This window comes from Mauremys mutica, chromosome 3, assembly GCF_020497125.1.
Source record: "Mauremys mutica isolate MM-2020 ecotype Southern chromosome 3, ASM2049712v1, whole genome shotgun sequence".
Taxonomy (NCBI): domain Eukaryota; kingdom Metazoa; phylum Chordata; order Testudines; family Geoemydidae; genus Mauremys; species Mauremys mutica.
Genome location: NC_059074.1, coordinates 110,280,706 through 110,308,365, shown reverse-complemented (window position 1 = coordinate 110,308,365; position 27,660 = coordinate 110,280,706). Strand labels below are relative to the sequence as shown.

General features: G+C 40.5%; 1 protein-coding gene across 1 annotated transcript in view; it reads right to left on the bottom strand.

Moving 5' to 3' along the window:
• Positions 1–27,660, bottom strand: part of GRM1 (glutamate metabotropic receptor 1) — a 290,329-nt gene that overhangs the window by 248,511 nt on the left and 14,158 nt on the right. The window contains exons 7-8 of the mRNA XM_045011682.1: positions 25,949–26,083; positions 23,746–24,631 (exon numbers count right to left, since the gene is read on the bottom strand). Coding sequence (XP_044867617.1) covers positions 23,746–24,508 — 763 coding nt within the window. The 5' untranslated portion in view covers positions 24,509–24,631; positions 25,949–26,083. The remainder of the gene's footprint in view (positions 1–23,745; positions 24,632–25,948; positions 26,084–27,660) is intronic.

Here is a 27,660-nt window from a genome sequence, read left to right as displayed (position 1 = left end):
AGAGAGATGCTTTAGGCAGATTCCAATTTCCAGCATTAATAACTCAGCTATTTAAATGTCATTTTAAAGAAGGGTCCCTTTACGCCGTAAGTTATGTGGGTGCAATTCTCATTGGTTGGATGGGAATTGTATGTGCATACAAGAGAACAGATGTACTTGAGAGCTGATACACTTGACACTAAAAAGTGCTGTGAATTATAGAAGAGCCAATAAAGCACCTACGCAGGGATGCAATTAAATTGCACAAGGTTTGGAGATCTGGTGAAGCTCGGCAGGACTTACCTCCTCTCTTTTCTTCTTCACAATTCCACCCTTGAATTCCTTAAGCTCCTCTTTCCTCTCCCAACTACCCTCTCTCTTTGTAGTGTCCTTTACCCTCATGCAGTGACTATGAGTCTGAAGATTCTAGCAAGATCCAAGAGGTTGGGCATTGTGTTGGCTGGACCTATGCCAGCAGATGCACTTTCAGACTTCTCTGATCAGAGGCAGGCAATGCAGTGTGACTAGGAAGGTACTTGTGCCAAATTGAACCTGTGCCAGATTTGAAAGCAACAGACCATAGGACCTAAGACAGACTACCAAACCTGTTGGAACCCATAATGATCTTCTAAGGTAGGGAAGTTTTAAAAAATGGGTCTGCAGAGAGAGAAAGACCAGAGGAGGCTGAGGAAGCCTGTTGTTCAACCAGGAAAGACTACTGGTGACCCATGAATAGTTAGTGAGCAAGCCCAGGTGGAGCTACTGGTGGATCAGAAAGAGGGAATGGTCCTACAGGCACCTTTTGACAACTGGAGACAGGGGAGGGGAAGTGTATTACAAGAAGAGGAATGAGAGAGAGGCATGGCGTATTTGTGGTTTGAGAGATGGAGTAGAGAAGCCAGGAGTATTTTTTTTAACTATTATAAAGGTTTAGGCTCAGTTCAGGGTAGGGGGAGAATAAGGCCTTATTTTAAACAAGTCAGTTTGCAAATCCTAACCCTTGTTTAGATGGATGCCACACTTATAAATGTAAAAATAAACTATTTGAAATTCTCTCTCTAAAAAATAGCCTTCCTTCCTAAATTTCTGCCTGGAATGAATTTCTATGGCTTTTATTATAAGAATCAGCAGTTCTGACAAATGATTAATAATAGAATTGAGGACCACCCGGCCTTAAATAATGATCCTGATACTTCTCACAATATAAAATGTCAGTGCTCTTGGGTCATCTTATTGCATTCTCCTCAGCCTACAAAAAGGATATTTACAACCAATGAGAAATAAAGAGATTAGAAAGGAAGCAAAACAACACTGGCTCAGATCAAATCTTTAAACAGCTAGAATCTGCAAGAGGTAAACTTAATCAGATATGATTTTTTTAAAACAGCAGAATGTACACTGAAACCAATTAAACAGGGAAAACAGGGAAACCAATAAGCTCTTGGTTTATTGAACTAAAGCATAGGCACAGAGAAACTATATTCTTTCATTATTGAGTGACAAAAGAAAGCTCTCACAAAGATAACTGATAGACTAGTTTCTTTGCTGCAGAAGGGCTGTGTCAGAGAAAAACTACTTCCACAGCTGCTTTGCACTGCATTGCTGACACAAAGAAATCCTAAAGCTGATGTAGTTGTCCAGAGTGGGAGTGGGGGGCGGGGCTCCCATTTGTAGAGGGATCTTCCAGTGGTGTGTAGTAGGTGTGGTAGTTTCTATGCTTTCCGCACCTGGCTGTTGGCACAGAGGTCAGGCTGGGGCATCTCGCGGGACCTTATCAGCCAGCATAAGTTAGAGCAGCCCTAGAGTAACATCTGAGGGTATGCCTAGCACACAGCTGGACCAGGATCATGGCTTCAACCATCTAGACATCTGGGTGTCATGAGTTGCACTTGGCCTAGGCAGAGCATCTGAGCCAGTATCTGTGAAGAATTTGATTACTATTGTTCTCTACAGCTTCACAGAACACCCAAGTTGGCAAATACTTATCTTGCTGAAATCCTTTTACCAAAGCTTGATATTGATTCCAGAGGGCGCCTCCCAAGGATATATCTGTAGTTGAAGTTATACAAGCAATCAAGTCTCTATCTTTGTGAAAAGTCCCCAACAACCATTCATATTCTGTTACACGTAACAGAGTAACCGTTATTTTAAAGTAATTATTGAGCCTTCATAATTCCTTTTATATCTAAAGTGCCTTCTTACAGATTACAGACCAAAGCAACACTTAAAGATATCAGTTTACACACTAGTTAGGACAATAAGTTAGTAGCTACAACTTTGCAACTTAAATCAGATTAATTGCTTCATGTTTGTAAAGCACTTTGAAAAGATAAATTGCTACTGTGTATATATAGGCTTAGCAGAATTTTATTTTTTTAACTATTTTGACATATCAATATTTATTTTAACCATTTTTTTCAATTTTTATTTATTTAAATTTTCACAGTTTCACAAAATTATGAGCAGCTCAACATCACATGCCAAAATATAGAAAATAGATATTGTTAAATCAAACTCTAATAAGTTCCCAAGCAGCATTTTTCTTACTTTGCCTATCTGTACATTTTGTTTATTGTCAATGAAAATATTTGTTCATTGGTTTATGGCTGTATGGTGAAATCAACATTTACTGATAAAAATCGAACCCTTCCAAGCCTATCTGTATAAATTGCAATGGTAATATTGTTGTTATTATAGTTTTAAGAAATACCTACATACAGACACAACACATAACAAAAATTGGAAAATAAAAGGTAAAAGGATTTTTAAAAAATCCAATCAAAGAAAGACAACTTTCATTCTCAATTGATTACTTTTTCATTGACAGCATGGTGGAGGAAAAAAAATTTCTTAAAACATCATTTCCAAATCACATCCACTTAAGTCACATTTTGTTATAGGTGTCAGCTCAGTCAGCATATTACCTGTCAAAACAAATTAGTAGAAAATTTAATGCCTCAGTTTTAATGAGGAATAAGGTTGTAATGATTCACACTCCTGAGCTACATACGTTGTCCCGGAGTAATTTATAGTGTAGACAGACAGACAGACACACACACACACACACACACTCTCTCTCTCTCTCTCTCTCTCTCTCCTTGCCTCTCAATGCCTCTGGTAAGCTTGGTGGGACCATGGGAAGGTGGTGGGGCTGTCAGGATTATACATACCAGATGGAGCAGGAAGGGGCAGGACAGAAGAGAAGCAGGGTCAGTACCCCAGATCTGGGCCTAGTATAAGGGGAAGGGGCTCTATACTTCCACCTGTAGCACAGGAGGCTCAGAGGTGTGAAGTGGCCATTTATCTCTGTGGTATTTTCAGCTGAATGAGAAGACCCCCCCGGAGACAAACTTCCGCTGACATAGTGCTCCCTACACCAGCACTTAGGTCAGTATAATTTACATCGCTTAAGGGTGTGTGCAGTGTATATATACTGCATGCTGTCATACATATAGACAATAATCTATGTATGGTTTTATTTAAAAAAAATTGTCAAGAGCTCATAGAGCTTGAGAGAGGCACCTTTTTTGGGCTGTTCTTAAATAATCAAATGTACACTAAATCCTCACAGACAAACCAGAATACTGTACCAACAGCCTTACGCAACATACCCCTTTGTGTGAAGAAGGCAATTTTTCTCTCTACCTAATACATTATTTTGTTGCCTATATTTTTTCACTGTTGTCTGAGATTGTGTATTCCAATATGTACAAATTAACACCCAAGAAATAAAAATTAACAATGAACAGTTTCAGAATGGAGTTTCCATCAGAGTACTTTGATTTTTAGCAAAAGGATAACAAATCATAACAAATAGAATATTTCAAAATAAATTCTAACTTCTTTCATGTGAAAATACGCTGAGGTTTCACCACCCAGTTAAGTGTCTAATTATGTTGATAATATATTTGCATATGTTAGAGAGCCACCCACTTATTTCATTGCTCCAATTTAGCCATGTAATAGCATTCATGCTCTTAAGTCAAAATTTGTGAACATGTGTATGCAATTAAGTATGCAATTGTTGGTGTCAAACCTGCCACACAGGAGCATCTTACTGAAAATTTAGCCTGAAATGTTTACAAAGTTGCCTAAAAGAAAATGGAGAGAAATTCATAGCACAGCGCATCCAAACAAATAATATAAATTAAGAAATGCAGGAAAAATGATATTTCAGGGGGATTCTGGGGGGTCTAGGTAAATCCCTTTGTGCCCCTTCAAACCCACCACGAGGATGCACTGGAGGAGAGGCTGTACTGGGAGCCTCTCCACTCTCCTGCATGCCCTGGAAGGGGTCTCTATACTAGTCCCATGATATCAGTAAGGGATGTATTGGGGGTGAGCTTATGGCAGGACTATTTGACCCATGATAGGAGGACCAATTAGGCCTAAAAACATGCATAGGTTTGTGAACATAGCACTAGCTTATGAGTTGGAGCAGCAACAAGAGCTCCATGAACTCCGTTCGTTCCCCCACCCTGGAGAGACCCACAGAGCTTTGTATGATAGTCTATATGAAGGTATGTGAGGGTGAATTTCACCATAAAAGAATATAAGTGTTCTTGCTGGATAAGAATGCTGGCGTTTACATTAGGTATGCTGCACAAGTATAAAAAATAAAATGAACACACAATTTATTAAAAGATCATAAGTTTATCTTAGAGTGCTAGTGGCGTGTACAAGCCACTCAAAATCTTCTCACATGCATTCTATTATCAGCAAATAATGCTACTTTTTCCTAGGCTTATGAATATAGTTTATTTTGTCTATAAAAATGTTGTGTTATAATGTGGAGCAAAGCAGATGGAATTGTATCCTACAAGGTGGCTGGAGTGTTGGAGTGATCCAAATAATCTTACACATGTGCTTAATTTAAGCACGTAAGTAATCCTATTCAATTTCACAGGGTTAACTTTAAGCACATGCTTTGTTGAATTAGTCCAGAATGCTCAGCCTCATTCAAGATCAAGCCCATAGAATCCATGTACAAACAGAAGTTAACACTAAACTCCTGTTGAGCTCAGTAGGATACATTTCCAGGAGTTTTAGAAAGCATTTCATTATTCATTTTTCCACATATGATTTCTAAAAAGTGATGATGTCTCTTAAGATGCTTGTGGTACCAGCACATTTCTGCTTCAGATTTCACAATATTATGGCTATGACAAAGGTAGAATATATTATTACACATGAAATGATAGAAATGTAGGGCTGAAAGGGACATCAAGAAGTCATCAAGTCTAGCCCCCTGCTCTAAGGCAGATCCAGGTAAACATATACAATTGCTCACAGGTGTTTGTATAACCTGTTCTTAAAAACTTCCAATGATAGGGATTCCATAGCCTTCCCATAACCGCTTCCAGTATTTAACTACCCTTATAGTTAGAAAGTTCTCCCTAGTATCTTACCTAAATCTCTCTTGTTGCAGATTATGTTCATTAATTATTGTTCTACCTTCAGTGGACATGGACAACAATTGATCACCACTCTCTTACAGGTCCTCCCTCAATCTTCTCTTCTCAAAACTAAACATGCTCAGTTTTTTTAACCTTTCCTCAAAGTTTTTCTAACAGGTTTTCTAACCCATTTGTTATTTTCTGTTGCTCTCCTCTGGACTCTCTCCAATATGTCCACTTCTTTCGCAAAGCGTGGCACTCAGAATTGGACACAGTACTCTAGCTGAGGTTTCCATTGCTGAGTAGAACAGGACAATTACCTCCTGTGTCTTACATACAGCACTCCTGTCAATACACGCAAAAACCCCTAGATTCTTTTCAGCATTACTGCTGCTTAGCCTGTTATTCCCCACACTGTATTTGTGCATTGGATTTTTCCTTCCAAAGTACTTAGCATTCAACTTTATTGATTTCCATCTTGTTGATTTCAGACCAATTCTCCAATTTGTCAAGGTGTTTTTGAATGCTAATCCTGTCCTCCAAAGCACTTGCAACCCATCTCAGTTGTTGTCATCTGCACATTTTTATAAGATACTCTCCATTCTATTACCAAAATCATTAATGAAAATATTGAATAGTACTGGACCTCAGACTGATCCCTGTGGTATCCCGCTAGATATGCCCTCCCAGTTTGACAGTGAACCTTTGATAACAACTCTTTGAGTATGGTCTTTTAGCCAATTGTGCATCCACCTTATAGTAATTTCATCTAGAATACATTTCCCTAGTTTGTTTGTGAGAATGTCATGTGGGACAATGTCAAAATCTTTACTAAAATCAAGATATTTCACATCTACTGCTTCCCCCATCCACTAGGTCAGTAACACTGTCAAAGAAGGAAATTAGGTTGATTTGGCATGATTTGCCTTCACAAATCCCTGCTGGCTATTTCTTATAACCCTATTATCCTCAAGGTGCTTACAAATTGAGTGTTCCAGTATCTTTCCATATATATAATATATATATAAAATATTACTGAACTTCTCCCAAAACTTCTTCCCCTCTTCCCCAACACAAGTAGTTGTGCTTTGGGCCACTCAGACTTCCTTCAGACCATTAGGGGAATAATTATTTATTAAGTTCAATGGTCTCTAACTACAGCAGCAAATAATGAACGACAAATAAGCAATTAAATTTAAAAAATGTGTTGCGTTAACAGCAGGAGAAGAGTGGGTGGAAATAGCCTCACTGACTCCTTCACATTCACTATTAAAGTAAAACCAATAGAATGTGGCTTCCCAACCAGGGGGTCACAAACAGCTCCAAGGGGGTCATGAGCACTTGCCTCTCCTTATAGCTAGATGTGGTGGGAGGGAAGGGAATCTCAAAACTTTTGTTTTTGTAACATGGGGTCATGGTGTGGAAAAGTCTGAGATCTACTGCAATAGACAGCATTCATTCAACAGCAATGAAATAGAAGATGCAGAAAATACAGCAATCTGTGTCAGTGTGGCTTGCCATGAGGAGAAAAATGCAGAGAAAAAAATCATAGCAATGTAAGGCTAGAAGGGACCTCATGAGGTCATTTAGTCCAGGCTCCACCCCTCACCTGCCAGGCTGAAACAGGAGAAAATATACCTAAACCATCCCTGACAGATGTTTATCTAACCTGTTCTTTAAAACATCCAGTGAGGGGGATTCCACAACCTCCCTTGGAAGCCTATTCCAGAACTTAACTATCCTCATAGTTAGGAAGTTTTTCCTGGTATCTAACTTAAGTCTCCCTTGCTGCAGATTAAGACCCATTACTTCTTGTCCTGCCTTCAGTAGACATGAACAACAGTTGATCAGCACCCTCTTTATAACAGCCCTTCACATATTTGAAGAGTTTTATTGGATTCCCCTCCCCTCAGTCTTCTTTTCTCAAGACTAAACATACTCAGTGATTTTTAATTTTTCCTCATAGGTCAGATTTTCTAAACCTTTTATCATTTTGTAGCTCATCTCTGAACTCTCTACAATTTGTCCACATCTTTCTTAAAGTGTGGGGCCCAGAACTGGACACAGTACTCCAGCTGAGGCCTCACCAATGCAAAGTAGGGCAGGACAATTACTACCCATGTCTTACATACACCCTTTTGTTAATACACTCCAGAATGATATTAGCCTTTTTTGCAACTCCATCATATTGTTGGATCATAGTCAATTTGCCATCCACTATAACACCACAAGATCCTTTTCATTAGTAACACCACTTAGCCTGTGATTCTACATTTTATAGTTGTGCATTTGATTTTTTTTCCTTCCTAAGTGAAGTACTTTGCACTTGCTTTTATTGAATTTTGCCTTGTTGATGTCAGACTAACTCTCCAATTTGTCAAGGTCATTTTTAATTCTAATCCTGTCCTCCAAAGTATTTGCAACCCTTCCCAACTTGGTGTCATCTAAAAATGTTATAGGCATCCCCTTCACTCCATTCTCCAAGTCATTAGTGAAAATATTGCCTAGTACCTCACTAAATACATCATCCAAGTTTGACAGTGAATAACTGTCATTGATAACTACTCTTTGAGTACAATCTTTCAGCTAGTTGTGCACCCAACTTATAGGAATTCCATCTAGACTTCATTTCCCTAGTTTGCTTATGACAATGTCATGTGGGACTGTGTCAAAAGCTTTACTAAACCAAGATATATCACATCTACTGCTTTGCCTCCATCCACTAGCCCAGAAATCCTGTCAAAGAAGGAAAGTAGATAACTTTGGCATGATTTGTTCTTGACAAATCCATGCTGGCTATTCCCTATAACCCTATTATCGTCTTGGCACTTACAATTTGGTTGCTCAATAATTTGTTTCAGTATCTTTCCAGGTATTTAAGTTAGGCTGATTGATCTATAATTTTCTCAGTCCTTTTTTATGCATAGGTTCTCTCTTCTCCAGTCCTACGAGACCTCATCCATTCTTCATGTGTTCTCAAGCAGGGGTGGCTCTAGCCATTTCGCCATCCCAAGCACGGCGGCATGCCATTGGGGGCGCTCTGCTGATCGCGGGTCCCGCGGCTCCAGTGGACCTCCCGCACGCTTGCAGGAGGTCCACCGAAGCCGCGGGACGCCGCCCTCCCGGCGACCGGCAGAGCGCCCCCCTGTGGCATGCCGCCCCAAGCATGCGCTTGGCATGCTGGGGCCTGGAGCCGCCCCTGTTCTCAAGATACCAGTTAATGGTTCTGAGACTGCTTCAGTTCATTCCTTAAGTACTCTAGGATAAATTTCATCAGGTTCTGCTGATTTGAATAACTCCACAGGTCACATACAGCCCATCAGGGTACTCTGATTGTGGGCCACAAGACATTTTGCTGATGTTGACTGTCTGCAGGCACAGCCCCTCGCAATTCCCAGTGGCTGTGGTTCTCTGTTCCCAGCCAATGGGCACTGCGGGAAGCAGCAGCCAACACGTCACGCCACTTTCTGCAGCTCACATTGGCCAGGAACAGCGAACCGCAGCCACTGGGAGCTGTGAGGGGCCATGCCTGCGGACGGTCAGTGTCAGCAAAATGTCTTATGGCCCACCAATCAGAGTACCCTGATGGGCTGCATGCAGCCCAGGGGACGCAGGTTGCCCACTACTGTTCTAAATCATCTAAATAGTCTTTAACCTGTTCTTTCCCTATATTGGCTTGCCTTCCTTCCTCCTTGTTGTTAATATGAATTGTGTTAAGCATCTGGCACAATTATCTTTTTAGTGAAGACTGAATTATAATAGATATTAAACACCTCAGGCTTCTTGATGTCATAGTTATTAGCTCTCCTTCCCAGTAAGTGGAGGGCCTACACTTTCCTTCAACTTTCTCTTGCTCCTAATATAAAGAACTTCTTACTGCTTTTCATGTCCTTTGCTAGGCGCAACTCTTTTTGTACCTTAGCCTTTCCGATTTTGTCCCTACATGCTTGTGCTATTCTTTTGAACTCCTCCTTAACCAATTGTCCATATTTCCACTTTTTGAATGATTTCTTTTTGATTTTCAGGTCATTAAAGAGCTCCTGATGGAGCCGTATTGGCCTCTTACTATTCTTCCTATCTTTCCTTCACATCATGATAGTTTCCAGTTGTGCCTTTAATATTGTATCCTTGAGAAACTGCCAGCTCTCCTGAACTACTTTATCCCTTACATTTTCTTCCTATGGTACCTTACCTGCCAGTTCTCCGAGTGTGTTAATGTCTGCTTTTTTGAAATCCATTGTACTTATTCTGCTGCTCTCACTCCTTTCTTTCCTTAGAATCATGAAATCTATCATTTAATGATCACTTTCACCCAGTCACATATATCTTGCCTCACTAGAAGAGAGACAAGTAGATGTGACAAGATGTAACAGGGTGCTGGCTAGGAGATCCAAGCCAGGCCCCTCTTAGCCCAGCTCCTCTTAAAAGGGGGATTAGTTAGGACTGGCTGGGGAGGCCACGCCCTAGTCACCTGAGGGGATGCACCTGCAGGCCTGAGTGGCCAGCCTGCTATATAAAGCTGGCTGGGAGGAAGCGGGGGGGGGGGGGGGAGGGGGAGACAGGAAAGGGAGGAGCAAGGTGCTCTAGATTCCTGCCAGCAGGAGAAGCTAGCGGTCTCCCAGGGTGTTGCTCTGTAAGATATGTAAATAGTAGGTGGTGGGGACAGGCACGAACAATAAGAGAGCACTGGTGCATGTGCTTTGGGGTGGTCTCTGACTGAGTTTGTGAAAGGGACAGCAGTAGGAACTGCTACACAAGGACATCATATTTTCAAGAAATAAATCTATTCTGTATTCAGGGGTGGCTCTAGCCATTTCGCCGCCCCAAGCACGGCAGCATGCCGCAGGGGCACTCTGCCGGTCGCCGGTCCCGCGGCTCCAGTGGACCTCCCACAGACGTGCCTGCGGAGGGTCTGCTGGTCCCGTGGTTCCGGTGGACCTCCCGCAGGAGCCGCGAGACCCTCCGCTGGCACGTCTGCGGGAGGTCCACCGGAGCCGCCAGCCGCCCTCCCTGCGACTGGCAGAGCGCCCCCTGCGGCATGCCGCCCCAAGCACACGCTTGGTGTGCTGGGGTCTGGAGCCACCCCTGTCTGTATTGACTAGATGAGAGCATATTAATATTGTGGTTACATCAGAAGATAGCCCTAGCAGCATATATAGGGTGGTATATAGCATATAGCTAGATTGTGGTACTAAGACCTCTTGAAAATATCAATATATGATGTTTTCTGTGGTTAGTGTCAACAAATGTTTACAAACATCTACAGTGTAGTCCAGCAAAATACTTGTATTAAATAATTCCTGGGAAACGGCTAGATCCAAAAAAAAAAAAAAGGCGCCTACTATAGGTTCCAGTTTTCATTTTCCTCCCATTATGTTTACTTTATTTTGCATGTGCTGTCAGACAAATTATATCATTCTGGGTACAAAGTGATATCATAATCGGTGATACTATGAAAATGATATAGATGAATCTTTTCATTCTGCTTATTGCTTTCTTCAGTTACGTGAGCCATTGTTTATGTTATAAGAACAAATTTAGTGTAAAATCTCAACAAAGTGGAAAATACAAACATTGAACAATACTCCACTGTGGATATGTTATATCCAAGAGTGAGAGAAAATACATGCAGCAAAACCTGTGATTGGTTGCTATCTGAGTTCATTACTGAAACTAATCTTCCTGTTCATCATTCCCTCAAACTTCAGGACAGACTCAACCCCTTAGTCACTGATTCCAGTGACTTTGGTATAACCAGAAAACTGTACTAAATACCAATTATATTTTTTACTAAACTATGAGACCTACCATAATTGATTACCATTGGATCTCAGATGTATAACCCTCAGTTGTAGCAGCTCACCTCTAGTAGAATGGGTGCCATGAGAAAAGACCCTACTCACTCTTTTCTCCCCCCCCCTTCCCCCCCCCCCCCCCCCCGTTAAACATTTCTCTTGCTTTCCATTACCCTCCATTAGGAAGAATAAAGCATCTGGCATACAGACACAATCATAGACGCCTACTACACAGTTATGGTTCTCGGAGATAAAATAGGACAAGGATGCAACCACCCAGAGAAAGTGACACAGGTCAGTAAGAGGCATAGATAAAATGAGGAGAGACAAGGAGAACAAGAGATGAAATAATGAAGGGCAACAACAAGAATATATAGATAAAGTCAACAGGAGTAGCCTAATATTCAGAAATCTCAGCTTTTTTAAAAGCAATCCTTAAGGTCCAATTCTGTGTTCGCTTGCCCCTTGTTACTATACTGAAGTCAATGAAGTTATAGGAGCTGTAATTCAACATGAAATTCAATCCTGATAGTCAATGCCAAACAAAGATTATTAAAAGCTAACAAAATATTGCATAGAAATTGTAATCATAACAGAATAATTCTAGCTATGTGGATAATTTGGCCATGTGTTCTTTCCACATGAAATCAACATATTGTAAAGCACAATAGATCAGGCTACTTCAATTTTCTGATACAGCTGCACACATAAACTAGTATTATGTTATCCTAAAATAAGCCTTACTCCCACCAGTCACATGATCAGGAGTAGGAATAGGGTTGGCCAAAGTTCTTCTATCAAACTGTTTTTAATGGAAAATAGGGGGCTTGATTATACAATTTTTTTTTCACAAAAGTGTCTTTTTTTCCACAAAAAATGTTGATGCTTTGTTGAAAAACTGACAAACCAAAAAACAAAATATTTTGAACAAAAAATAAAAAAATTAAGCCAAAACACAAAATATTTCAATCTAGAAATGGTGCCTCATGGAAGTTACAGTTCAGTTGCCTTCTGTCTCCATTCTCCTCCATAGGCTGGGCTCACTGGACAGACTACATCTCCCATGAGGCACCATAGCCAGTGACTCCCGTGGTGCACCATCTTCACTCTCCAAGAGAGGAGACTGCGGAGCAGTCTGACCAGGAAGTCCAGCCTATAGAGAAGAATGGGAGCATGAGGCATCCAAACTACAACTACCATGAGGGAACATGACAGCATTTCCAAACTGAAATATTTTGTCTTTCAGCTGAAAATTTTCAATATTCAAATTTCCACCCAAAAATCCAAATTTTCCATGGAAAACTTAGATAAAAATATTTTTTTCTTTATTGTCATCTAAATTTTCTTCAGTGGAAAAAAACTGACCTGCTTGTGTAGGAAATATACTGTACTTTCTAGCAACATACATAGTAAGTATCTGTTTTTAAAATCAACATTGAAAGTTAATAATCTAACAGTTACAACAACAGTGTAGGCACTAATTCATGGGCAGTGGGTGAAACTTCCCCTGGGGAAGGTGAGCTCCTTGTCCTGCCACTTCTGCCCACAGCCCCACCCATAATTCCACCCCTGCTCTGCCCCAGGCCCCGCTCCCACCCATCGCTGACTCACCTCTTGACACCCACCCCCGAGATCTCATCCTCCAGTCACCTCCTCCCCGCCTGCCACTCGCCCACTTACTCCTCGCCTCCTCACCCCCCCGCCCGCCGCCAGATCCTTTCCCCACCTGCCACGAGACCCCTAACACCACCTGCTGTTCAGCTGGCTCGCCGCTCGCCTCCTCACATAAGAACATAACATAAGAATGGCCATACTTGGTCAGACCAAAGGCCCATCTAGCACAGTAGCCTGTCTTCCGACAGTCGCCAATGCCAGGTGCCCCAGAGGGAATGAACAGAACAGGTAATCATCAAGTGATCCATACCCTGTCACCCATTCCCAGCTTCTGGCAAACAGAGGCTAGAGACACCATCCCTGTACATCCTGGCTATCGATGGACCTATCCTTCATGAATTTATCTAGTTCTTTTTGAACGCTTTTATAGTCACTCACCCTGCTGCTGCCCCCCTCACCTCCCAACACCCTCTCCACTTTTCACCTTAAAGCACTAATAACATTCCCCAAGGGAACTAAACAGGCAACAGGTATAGCTCAATTGCCAGATAGATTCTCCTCTGCATGGCAGGGAGTTAGGGGTGTGCTGTATAGAGAGAAACGAAAAGCCAGGCTACCTGTGCCAACCTGAAGACTAATTTCTCCTTTTGAAAAAGTGCTTGTCATTGACAGCCTGCATTAAGGCAGTAGTTTAATCAACTTTCTTACACAGAATTCCCTGCCAGACTCATTTACTTAAACTGGGTTTGAATAAAATAACTACATCAAGAAATAAACTCACTGGCTATGTCAGGGCCTCCTTGCACCAGGTTAGCAGTTCCTTCTTCTAGGTACAGAGAATAACTGAAGGGTAGTCATTCGGAAACTGTTTTTAACCCCATTAACACATTTTCCTACAATATAAAAGACAGCTGAATGTGGCTGTATCAACACAACCTTGTCACTAAAAGTCAGCATGTGTAAACGCTCTTTGTGGGTACTTTGTCAGCACTTTTGCAGACAGAATACTTCCAGCCCCATGAGTAGCGTTAGCTTTGTTAGCAGGAGGGCGCTCCTGCCAACAAAGCCACGTTCACACTGCCACTTGCATCAGCAAAACTTTTTTTTGCGGGCGGGGGAGGGGCTTTTTAAAGTACCTGTGAAAGACAAAAGTTTTGTCTACAACTTTGCAGTGTAGACATACCACCAGGGATCCCCTCCGCTCACCTCCTCATTCCCTACCCCCCATCTGCCACTGACTCCCCGATTGCATTCTCTGACACACACAGACACCCCATGGGGAGCGAGAGGTGAGGAGAGATGTGGCCGGGAGCTGCGGGGGACCTCCGAGGGGGGAAGGAGGTGAGATGGGGTGGAGGAGAGGAGAGGAGGAAGACTCACCCTAGGCAGCAGCAACAAGCCATGGGAGCCTCGGGGAAGGGTCAGAGCAGGCATGGGGGGGAACCATGGCCCAGGTGTCAGGCAGCAGGGATGGCTGTGCTAGGGGAGGCAATGCTTCCCCTGCCTATTATACCTGCTGCCCATGCACTAATTGTTTTGTGAAGACTGCTTTAGCTTGGCTTTTCCTACAGAAGAATAAAATAAGGATCTTCTGGGTCATGATCTGCTTTTATAAACATAGCCATATTAAGTACCCAGTCCTGATTCCATATTCACACATGTGGAGCCCGCAAAAGGGAAGTACATAATCATTTGAAGGACTAGCATCATCCAACACTCAAAACTGAAGCTTAACCCAGATGCTGTTGTCCTCCAAAAGATGCTTTCTAACAGATGTTCTTATCCAATTTTACTGTTGTCAAATATTCTTCCCTGGAAAGGTATGTTTGACTTTGGACCTCTCTATACATAAAACACTACAGTGGCACCACTGCAGCTGTGCCACTGTAACACTTCAGTGTAGACACTACCAATGCCAATGGGAGGAATTCTCCCTTTGGAGTAGGTAATCCATTTCCCAGAGAGCTGGTAGCTAGGTCGATGAAAGAATTCTTCTGATGACTTGGTGCTGTCTACACAGGGACTTAGGTCAGCTTAACAACGCCACACAGGGCTGTGGACTTTTCACATCCCTGACCAACATAGTTAAACCAACCTAATCTTCTAGTGTAGATCAGGCCTAAGAGTGAGAGCTCTCTTCCCCCCCCCCCATGACAGTTATTCACATACTATTATAGACTAGTGTATGTAGATGCATGCATACTGTGTCATTACAGCCTCGTCAAACGCTGTAAAATGTTATTGATGAACATTCAGTCAAATTTTGAAAAGCTGTCAGTTCAACCAAATTCATGACCCTTTTTGTTTGCTTTTTACACAGGTGGATTTTTGTTTGCATAAATTTTGGGGGAATTGGTGTTTTGTACAAATACACGTCCACATATTAATAAGAGTGTAAAACACTTGTCAAACAATTGCAAACAATGAAAACATTTATAAAAATCAAAATCTGCAGACAGAAAAAAGGGTTAAATTTACTGGATAATTTACTTTGGTGGAATAAAAGATGTGTATGAAAATCCTCAAATATGTAGCTAAACACAATGCTATTTGCCTACATGAAACTTTACATAACTTTCAGAGAACGGTGAGATCAATGTAGTTGCACACGGGCATCCTCTGGATCTGTAATACTGTCTGAGGAATCTTAGTACCATAGTCAAACAGACCAATACATAATATGAATGTTGGGCCCAATTCAATGTCCATTGAAGTCGATGGGAGTCTTTCAATTCGCTTCCATGGGCATTGTATCGGGCCCAATATCTCTCTCACCTGTGATTGCTGTGGATAATTTTATTCACTTCAGGTATGACCTTGCATCTTATCTATTTTAGCTATCAATATTTCTAAAGTGCCTATCACAGCAACACTCCACTGATTTCATCGGTAGTTTTGGACACAAAGAATTCAGGATCAGGTCCGTAATGATTAATGTTACTATACTGCCTCACCAGTTATTAATAAGGTACAAGTATTCTTTATGCCATTCAATTGTTTTAAAAACATGCACGAAAGAACCCAAACAAATGAAAATTGCTCAGTCACAGGGCCACAGTATTGTGTGACATGTGGGATGCCTTTCAATGAAATGAAAGGTATATCACACTGTGTTTTTGACTGAGGCAAGCCATGCAGCCAGTGGCAAGTCACAAATGAAAAGACAGCTTGTGCTACACAGTACTCTTCACTTCACTAAAAGGCTCCCCACATGTCCCAAAATGCAGCAAATACATATTGGCTTTGTATGTTGTATTATTTAGCTATATGTAATTTGCAGTTACAACAGTCACTAATGGGTAATGAAAAATGAGGGCATGTATTAAAGTGTGTATTGTATTGCCTTCACATGTGCATGTTGAGTCATCTGCTTGGAGACTGATATTTCAGTCAGAGATAGTTTTATATGGTAAATAAAACAAATACAAATTACTAAAAAAGCCATGTGTGTTTGGGTTTCTGCTTATACATTATTTGTCAACTATGTTCCTCATTCTGGCTTTCTAACAAGGGCAGGGTTCCAACCAATGACCCCAATCCTGCAACTAGCTCTCCATGGGAGAGTCCTATGCCTGCCTGGAGTTCTATTTACTTCAGTGAAGTCCTGAATTGATGTAGAGTCCACACGGAGCTGCTTGCAGGATCTAGAGAAGAATTAGTGTCATATTCACCACTGATATAGTGGTTGTAACTCTGCTGAAGTCTATGGAAATTCTCCCACTTATTTTAACAGTCCATTTGGACCCTAGATTTATATACACTCATGACTATAAGCTTCTACCTCTACTTGTACATGTATTAATCCATCTTGAATGTACATCCTTCTGGAAGAAATCCCTTAAAGTTTAGTTTATTTTCTAAATATTAAATTAATTTTAGTGTTTGTGAAAGAAGTCAGGTTGACATATCTGCAACTATTTCTCCACAGGACAGATACAACACTGTTGGTGAATGTGCAAACTTCCCCACACTGCTCTAACAATGTGCCTCAAGACTGACATGAAGAGATCACCTCTAGAAGAGAGAAGGTACCGTATTTAAGTGTCCAAGTTGAGTCAGTTGCTGCCCTTTCTGCTGAGACTGCCAGCAGGGATGTTAATTAGTGCCATCTGTGATGGTGGTTTTTGTGTTGTGAACACCTGTCAGCTAGAAAATATACCGAGACCACAACTCATTTCTCATAGGCTGGTCAGCATTAGAAATGACTTTCCATCACTGATGTCCTAGTCTATATTTGAATCAATGATCTAGATGAGAACATATCTATATTCTGTTAAAGCTGTCAATCCCCTGAACCTTCCAGTCTCCTAAAATATCTTTCTTAATGGAAGTTTCCATAAGTAGCCAGATACCTAAACTTTCCATAGCCTTAGTTTTTTCTGACTGAGAAACCAAGGCAAGATTGCCTTAATATTAAGAACTCTGTGGTCAAAATAACATTTTAAAGACATTTTCACATAGCTTGTTTAGAAAACCCAGCTCTTTTGACTTGGTTTTAAAACAATTTGTATCGACACAGAAAATCTGTTGTAGCATACTGGGACTGTGGGATGTACAAATCTAAAAGCAGGAGGATAATAGAGAAAAATAGAAGCAACTGGCACAAACGAACCCAGTGTGCCAACTCATAAATGTGAAACCTAGGAATATTGCTGAAATGGCAGATGTGGAAGTTAGATGAGTCCTTTGAACTGATATAACTCGAGACTTGTGCAGCTGAAAAGCTTGATTCTTTGTGAATTTAGTAAGGTAATAAGGTAATTTCAAGAAGGAAGTTTTCTTGAATAACTTCTCTACTGTATTTGTCATAAGCAAGATTTTGTTGTCAATATCAATCAATGTAAATGATTTTCTCACCACTTTCTTATAAATATAATTAGTGAGGCCAATGCAGAGAAAATTCCAATCACCACTTGACTTTCCATTTGTTTCTGTCCTTACACTAAATTTGGTTTTGATAAAATATACATTCAATTTCTCTGCTTCTCCCCCATAACACCATACTTCAGAGATCCCATATGAGGTTTATAAAGCTGGCTGAACAGTGAAGAAATAGCTTGGTGAATATATTTGTGAATAAACATCTCAGTACAAATCACTGCTCTTTATTAGGCCCTACTATTCATTGTTTGCAAATGTTCTTATAACCACTGAAATGTACTCATGAATATGTTTGTGAATTCTGAAAATTTAATTAATTTGTATTGAAATTGCTATTCACTATTACAAATCCATCATTCTCATGTTAAAAAAGTGGCACTTCTCCAAACATACCATGCGATCAGTTACACTATGAATAGTAAATAAATAGCTCAAGGGAACAGTTTGAGAACAACCCATAGTCCGAACATTATTAATCCAAACTATTTGGTGAATACTTAAAACATAGGGCTAAATTCACTGCTGCTGCCAACTGGTGCATTGCCATTGGAACTGTGCCAATTTGCACCAGCAAAACAGCTGGCCCAATGGGTATAGTCACAGAAATCAAGAATAGTTTCTGAATAATTTTTTAACACAATGTTTAAATGTATCATATTTTTGGTTTAACAAATTCCATTGTCCATTTCCATAATTTACTGCTCTTGTGCATTTAACAGAAATGAAGTACTTCTTTATGATGTACAAAGATCTAGAGGTGCTTCTTGACCCATCACCCCAAACAGTGCAATATCTTTAAAATGAAAGCTATTTTCTAGCCCAGTGATTCTCAACCCCTGGTTGAGAGGTACACAGAGGTTTTCCAGGGGGTACATCAACTCCTCTAGATATTTGCCTAGTTTTACAACAGGCTACATAAAAAGGACTAGTGAAGTCAGTACAAACTAAAATTTCATACAGACACTGATTTGTTTACATACTGTTCTATATACTATGCACTGAAATGTAAATATAATATTTATATTCCAATTGATTTATTTTATAATTATATGGTAAAAATGAGAAAGAAAGCAATGTTTCAGTAATAGTGTGCTGTGCCACTTCTGTATTTTTATGTCTGATTTTGTAAGCAAGAGTTTTTAAGTGAGGTGAAACTTGGGAGTATGCAAGACAAATCAGACTCCTGAAAGGGGTACAATAGTCTGGAAAGGTTGAGAGCCACTGTTCTAGCCCATACAAACTATCATGATGAGTTCTCTACTCTCAAGCTTATTATACAGTATTGCCAAAAGAATGTTTCCCTTTGATACGTCCAAGGTTATACAGCTTCCATCCTTTTACTAGTAAGTGGTTGTATGTTTGAGTTTCTTGTGAATCACTACTGTGGAGAATATGTGACAGTTATGGCCACAAAGCAAAAACAAACAAAAAATAGAAATGAAGATAAAGCCCACATCCTCTACTCTGAACTAAAAAATCTTTATAATCATGCCAAATATTTCATTAGTTAATGTTGAGCCTTATTCATAGATTATAAAGCTGAAAGGGACCACTGTGATATCTAGTCTGACCTTCTGTATAACACAGACCATAGAACCTCCCTGAATGAATTCCTGTTTGAACTCCCAAGCATACTTTTAGAACAGTGGTTTTCAACCTTTTTTCATTTGTGGACCCCTACAAAATTTCAAATGAAGCTGCGGGCCCCCTTTGGAAATCTGAGACATAGTCTACGTTGAAAGTTTGAGTTGAAAAACACTGCTTTAGAAGAACTGTTCGAGGAAGAATCCAGCACAATCCATGGTAAGTTGTTCCAAATCATTAATTATCCTTATGGTTAAAAATGTGTGCCTTATTTCCAGTGTAAATTGGTCTAACTTCAAATTTCAGCCATTAGGCCTTTTATACTTTTTTTCTCATTAGCCCTTTATGATCAAAGAGCCCTTTATGATCAAATTTCTGCTTCCCATGTAGGTACCTAAAGAGTGTTATCATGTTAACCCTTAGCCGTCTCTTGGTTAAGCTAAATAGATTGAGCTCTGTGAATCTCTCACTTTAAGGCATATTGTCCAGTCCTTTAATCATTTTTGCGGTACCTTCTCTGAACCATCTCCAATTTACCAAACATCCTTCTTGACCTGTGGATACTTAGAGTTAAGCATGTACTTAAGTACTTTTCTGAACAGAAATGTTTTTCCGAATCACCCCTAAGAGCTGAGAGGATGCATGTGCACATTAATAAAAAAAATCCTGCGCACTGAATACTCTTTGAAGGTTCCTTGAAAAAACAATAGTCTAGAAAATGTCTTGCAGCTATTATATGGCCATACAAATTTGCCTAGGCAGATGTGCTGAAAATAATGCACTTTCCTGATGTGCAACTGTGTTCATTTGAGACACATGATCAAGCAAAATGACTTGCCCTTTTCTTGCCTGGCAAGCTTTATGGGTCAGTTTTAGTCTACAATGATTTTTTTTCCAGTGGAATTATATACACCTTTGAAAATAAAGTGTTAGAACTAACATTATAGTAATTTGTACCTTAGTACAATATTTATGTATTCCTGAAAACAGTGTTGCAAAAGACAGATATTCCATATCTTCAAGAGATCTCTCTCTCATAAATGTGCAGGGATTTTATGCAGGTAAATGCCATTATCACTAACAATAGTTGCATATGTCCTGTGCTCTGATGGAGAATAAACCTCTATGTGTTCAATGAACAGAAGAATATGCTCTCGTGGACTACCAAAAAGACAATATAATACAAACTGGATCTCTTTGCCTGTCCTCATTGTCACTATATACCAGATGTAATAAACTAATTAGAAGCCATTTTATATAGACAACAGATTTCTGTGTGTGCAATTATTTATGGTCATTATTAAAAGATAGAATAATCTGTACACAATGATATTGTTTGTTTGCTCTGAACTGTTCTGGGGGCAGCTATGTCTGAAGGTGACACTGCAAGAGAACAGGAATGGCTTTGAGTATCAGAGAAGGACTATGGAGACTCTACTTTCTAGGTTACCTATTTGAATCCAGACAAGGTCAGCACTGCCTGAAGAACACTGTTATCTGACAGCTGCTTAGTGGTTACGTCAAATGAATTGGTGATCTCATTTCATTTCCTTGTGGGCAGGTGTCTACAATGATCTGAGGTGTGGAGGGCCAAAGATTGATTTGACATGGGAAGGGAACAGTTGTCTGACTCCCGGGGTGGTCCACTCACCTCTGAAGCTCTTTGGAAAGTCTGTATGATGTAAGTTTGCACTGATACTGCCTGTGTATTTTGTAAGAAATGTGTACACTTTTCAGAGTCCTATGTGGAGGGTGGTGCCAAGCCACAATGCTACAACCCACAATCTTCCCCAAGCATGGTGTACATAGGAGTTGTATATGTGGTACATACTGCAAGGATGGTATAGATTCTGGTGCACTAGCCCTGCTCTGTGAGCTGGTGTGGAAGCAAATCTGGAGAAGCCCCTGTTCACAGGGACTGGTGCTGAGAGTGGCCCTTGTGTTGGTTATGCAAAGTAGGAAGGTGCTTTGCATGCCACAGGCATTGGGAAGGGGAAGAGGGAAGCAGTCTCATAATCTCGATCTCAGTTAATGCATAGGATTTTAAACTGTAGAGAAGTAAAGGCAACACTGTTCCTGAGCAGAATTTTACCTTAAAAGGGTGAGGGAAGGAGGATTTTCATACTTTATAAATTGGTATTCTATAGTTCTTCTGGAAAATAGCTCAACAAATATGTACTAGTGCTACTAAATATAATTTATAATGTAATTGGATTTAGAGACAATCTTTAGAGGCATTGTGTGTGTGTGTGTGTGTGTGCGCGTGCGCACACGCAAAAGGGAGTAATGAAAGCTGAGTAATCTGAAAAATGATCCCTTGATACTGCAGAAGAATTTATCACATTGTGAAACAGAATTAGTTCAACATTTCCAAAAGTATCACCCTGGATATCAGAAAAATATCCTGCAAGAAGCACTCCTTGTCAGTCAATAAGGTATTTTAAAAAGTGATAGCTAATTAAAAGTTCTCACATGTCATGAGTGAAATTACTACCATGAAAAGTCTCCTATATCATGATTTTTTAAAAAAACCCAAAATAACAAATAACTTTAATAATCTATTCTCTTTCCCAAGAGGGGAAGGTAACTCCCAGTAATGTTAATGGGTGTTACATATGCACATAGAAGTAGAACAGATCCCTGAGGGCAGATCCACAAATGGTGTAAACTGGTGTAGCTCCAGTGAAGTCAATGGAGCTATGACAACTTACACCAGATGAGGAGCTGCCCCTTACTGTGTATTTTCACTCTGATCTGTCACAATATATAATCATATCTCCTAGCATCCAAGAATTTTAGTATCTCAGGTTCCACCCTGTACATCAATTTTTTTTTTCATCTGTGACTGGGCACAAAATGAACTGCAAATGTCAGGTCATTGTTCCCTACTCTAACATTTTTCAGAATTGCAGCACTTTCATGTTTCATATGTCCAGGTTACTCCAATTCACCTTTGAATGTGACATTTGCAAGTCTTATTGATGATTTCTTTCTTTCATGATGGTAATATATGTTTTAAAGTGTTTACGTTTGGCCAGCTCTTTGAGCACAAAGTTGCATATTTAGTTCATTAATTTAAGGGGAATCATAAATCAGATTTACATATGAATTTACTTGAATAAATGTATTAACCTGTGTGCTGCAATGAAAAAAAATCAGGTTTGTAATTTACTATGTAAAAAATTGGTGTTCAGCAGCATGATTGGACTATAGAAATGTCACAATATTGTATTGAAAGGGCTTTCCTTTTGCACAATTTAGCTGCTAATATAAATTTGGTTGTATTTGACAAAAACAATGGTCTATCTATAAACCAGTGCTTCCAGTTTTAAATAGCATGATCTTACAACTCCTTCACTTACTAGTTTAAAGGTAATTAAACTTGTTGAATACAAATTGTCTCTATATAGTAAGATTTTTACTTCTGTTCATATAATAGTAACACTTTACTGAATATTAGAACGACGTGCCTCTCAAATGGACATCTATACACTTACTTCATTACAAAGCATTTCTGTAAAATATATCAGAGCAATGCCTTCAGGATTCAGTCCTCTGTGTACAGTCCCAGAAATTAATTTATTGTATTAATACAGAACAGATATAATGCCAAATCCTGGAGCACTTGTTCAATTTTGACTCAGTTCTCACTCTGGTAAAACTCTCATTGACATCAGTGACTGTTCTGCCTGAATAAAAACTAAGCAACACTACAGGATTTGTCTTATAAAAATATGTTCACTTCATTACAGAACTGGCAGTCACACCTTAAGAATGATTTTTATACCATTATTAACTTCAGCTCTAGATTCTCACATCAATTATCTGTTTAATTCGAAATGAGTGATCAGTCTAAATTGCAAGAAGCAGGACAAATCTTTCCATGTATGAGAAGTAAAGGGACAGGGTCAAACCTAAAAGTCTTGGGTATGTCTAATTTTGCCAGTGCTTTTCTTCTGAAGTTAAATAAGGTCTTATAATTAACCACATCCAGTCTGACGCTTGAACACAAGTTGGGATGCTATCTAACAGTTTGTTCAGCGCTAACTTCCCTGGATGAAGAGAAACACTGTTCAGATCCCACAGTGGTTGAGTGGGGGGGGAGGAGAGAAACTGCATTATTTTCCATTTATTTTTTCAAGCAAGCTAGGTTACTAATAAAAAATAATTGTTGGTATCCCTGGGGTGGAGTTGACTTGCCCAGGGAAACAATGCAAACAAATAGTCTAATTGTTTAAATTTAGAGTCAAGGGCATGGTGTCTCCTTAGTGGAAAGCACTCTTCTACATTAGTCAGTTAGATGGTCGCTGCTGGTGACCTAGGAGCAAGAGAACTACATAAATGACAAACTTGTGTAGCACACCATGCAGTGGTATTATAGCTTGCCACCAGAAGCTCATGGCTGGCTCTCTGGGTATGGGGGGAAAAGCGGCTAAAAGGGGTGGGAAGAAAAATTGATTAGTCTGATTCTAGGAGCATTGCTTTTCCATACTTACCTTCTGTATGGACTGCGGATACGTAGGTCCAGTTGTAGCGTTTGACTATGTCAAGCATGGCCCTGGCTTGCAGAGTGTCAGAAGGGACCACCCTCAAGAAGTATTTGTATAAAGTTTTGTCACTTAAGTCGATGCTCGTTGCAGAATAAGCAATCTGAGGGATGTCAAAGAGCTGGAGCAGGTTTTGAACTTGGATGGCAACCGAGCTGGAGCCTGGACCAATCACCCCAGCAATGGGTTTTTTGGTCCTGCTCTGATGTTGGGGTAGAGAGTCAGGCACACATCGACTGATCCCATCTTTCTCATCTCTTATGGAGATCAGGGAGTCTCTTATAAACTCAATGCTCTGCTCGAGTGCTACTGAAGAGTGCCAGCAGGAATCTCTGATTTCACTGCCCAGCGTGATGTTGGGCAGCAGGACTGGGTCTGAGTTAATTTTATCCAAAGTGTGAAACATAGCTTCGACTCTCTGGATACCATATTGCTCTCTGATCTCCCCACACTTCCTCTCTGGAACTCTCTCGGCCGGCGGTTGGTGATGGACTGAGAAGAGGGCACCTATAATGACATCTCCATCCATTCTGGCTACTGATCGCTGCGAGGAAGCTCCTGACAGCAGCATCTTCCTGCCAGTGTTTTTGGGGAAAATATCCATCTCCAGGAAGATAGCAGGGAAAAAGACCAGCACCACTCCAATCATTTTGTTACAGGATGTCATCCAAATGCAGGTTACAAATTTCATGGGCTCCTCCTGTCTGCACATTGTTGAAAGAAATACCAGCCTCTTGCCTGTCACTTGTCAAGTGGCTCTAAATCCCATTACAGCATAGCCTTAAACAAATGGATCTCAGGTGCAAAAGGAGTCATCATAGTAGTGAACTATATCCTGTTGACATGGGAAGAAGGAATAACACACATTTGTTAGAGAAAACTGTGTCAGGGCAGCAATCAATAAAAATCAGTTTTGTCTTAAAAGGGTTTGGAGAAATAAATATTTATTTAAGTGTGCACATCAGAAGAGGCTCTCAAATGTAAGTTTCAAGGAAGAAAATATACATAGACACAGGTGTCTATACACAGATGTGTTTAAGACAAAGAGGCTGCTGCCTGTACCTTTTAAACTAATGATAGAATAGCAGACAAGTTTTAAAACTTTTGTAAGCCAGTTAATCAGATAAAAATCTTATCATTGCCTCAGTGGTCACCATATCAGAAAGGAGGGGGGAGGGTTTACTTTACTCACTATCATTTAAAAACATCATTTGGATGTGAACAATCCACTTTCAAAAAAAGAAAGAGAGAGAAATCCGCCTTTCCAGTGAAGGAAAATGTCATTTAAAGGTCAGAGGAGAAAAAAAATAAACCCATTACAGCTTAGATTAACTTTTCTGGGTTTAAGGGGAAAATTCAACAAGAGACACAAATATGAAAGCGGGGGAAAATACATACAGTATTAGTTACTAAGGCAACCACAGATAATGTAGTGATGTGCTTTCTTGGCACGCCTGCCTTGCCTGCAGACTTTGGGCACCCAGAGGTGTGGAGCCAGGCGGTTCTAGTTGAAGTAGTTCAATGCGGTTTAAAGGTGATCGGCTGCCGAGAGGGAAGGCAGGAGGACTGACTTGCTGAGCCGGGCTTGGGCTCCCCGTTGCAAGGCGAGGATGGCTCTGTTTTCAGCACCCAGGACAGCGCACAGGAGAGCCAGACCCCCCTACGACCCGCCCTGTCCCTTTACCTCCTGCCGGGGCGACTCGGCTTCCACCTAAACTTCTCAGCGTCTCTGCCTTTGTGGCTGCTACCGCAGCCAAGATCTCGCACGCTATCACAACCCCTCCCCCCAACACAGAGAGAGACAAACCCCCTACTTGCAGCAGCCCATCCTTCCCGAATGGCTTCTCATGCCAGGATCAGGTCCGGGAGGAGGAAGCAGCGAGCCAGGGCTTCGCCCCTCGCGTCTCTTCCCCTTTCCTGAGGGATGGAGAGAAGGGCGCGAGGGAGAACGAGAGGGGGGAAGATGCTCTGAGGAGCCCCCATCCCGATTCTCCCTCCTGATCCTACGGCCACACACAAGAGGCGTCTCAAACTGGCCCGAAAGCCAGACAGACCTGGAATGTGTCGCCTGGGTGTCTTTTGTCTGGATCTTTTATCTGCAGCGCTATACCTTAAATCTGGGTTTATTTGTAGCATTAAACTTAAGACTTACCTGAATCAGTGAGACAGTTCGCTCCTTCCTTGGTCAAAGCAGTCCTTGGCAGTTCTCCTGCGAACATGAGCTTTAGCACTGGTACAGTCAGATGGGAGGATATGGGCTGTACGCTAGTGCCCTCTTTCTTCAACACTGTTTTACCGCAAGAAAAAAAAAACAGGTCATTCAAGGCTCATCCATTATCTCATACATAAAGATCAGTCATTTCTCCCCCTCCTTAATTTCTTTAGCTATTGTCTGGTTATCAAGAAAAGAAATATAATCCAGAAAACAGCCTTGCTGGAGGGTTGTGTTTTGTCTGACTTTCAGCTACCCTAATTCATTACCTCCTTGTCACACAAACAAATAAAAACAGAGTATGATGCTGGGCGGGGGGGGGGCTGATTGAAATGTATTTGATGTAGATAAATGTGAAAGTCTGACTCGTTTGAAAGGTTTCTTAATGTCTGCTGTTGAAATAAAAACTAGTGTACCAAGATAAATCAGAGGTAAAGAGAAAGAAATTGAGATTCCAGTTTTCAGGTCAAGATGAATCTAAATCAAGCACGTTAGAGTCATGTCAGATTAAAATAATGCCAGACTGAATAATCATAATTCAAATGACCGGCTTGCATCACCGCCACTAGTCTTGGGTGTTTTAGTTTACTGTGTGGAAGTTAAAGTTAGATTTCCATCCCTCTGGGAATTCTATAGTCTGTGGAGGTTGGAATTTGTCCAGTTTTTTAAAAAAAGACAAGGACAAGTATTTAACTACTGAACATTCAGAGACTATTTCCTGGTGAATACTGTTTCATTGGTTTCTCTTTCCTGTGTAATATTTGCTCTTTCCCATTGGCAGAGCTGATTATGTACTATGCTGCTTATTTATTTGTGAGACGCATTCATTATTAAAGACTTAATATAACATATAAATGCAACCACAACAAACCTTGGTACACACTTTTTACTATCACTTATGACAGTGGGGACAAATGAGTTTTATAAAATAATAACTGATCATATGCTGTTACCAAATCAGGAGGTAATAAGTTAAAGAATGGCAGGATCCTTGAATGAGAGGCTCATGAGCTGCTTTCCCTTCCAGGTATATATGTACGGTTTCATGTGTGTGCCCATATAAGGGTATATATATATACACACACTCTACATAATGGAGTCACCTGTATTCGAGTTTCAGAGTGGTAGCCATATTAGTCTGTATTAGCAAAAACAACAAGGAGTCCTTGTGGCACCTTAGAGACTAACAAATTTATTTGGGCATAAGCTTTCATAAGTGGGTTTTAGCCCATGAAAGCTTATGCCCAAATAAATTTGTTAGTCTCTAAGGTGCCACAAGGATTCCTCGTTGTTTTTTCTATTCGAGTTGCATTCAGACTTACACTTAAAAACAGGAATAAATTCCTTCTGTTTCACACTTGAATAATTCAATGTAGCCTCCAGTTTTGGCACAATAACCTTTCAAAAGACAACTGGTCTATTTATATAACTATTTAAGTAAAATATTTACTACCACTAACTTTGTCAGAGGAAACACTTTAAAATGCTACCTGTTTTAAATATTCCCCCTCAACACTCCTTTGGGTTCCTCCAGCTGAACAATCACAGACCCCGTAAATGCCAAACTTTACACAGACACACACTGTGATAATATTTCAGACACAGACCATGCCTGAACCTCATACAAAGAGTCATTCCTCTAATTCAGGATA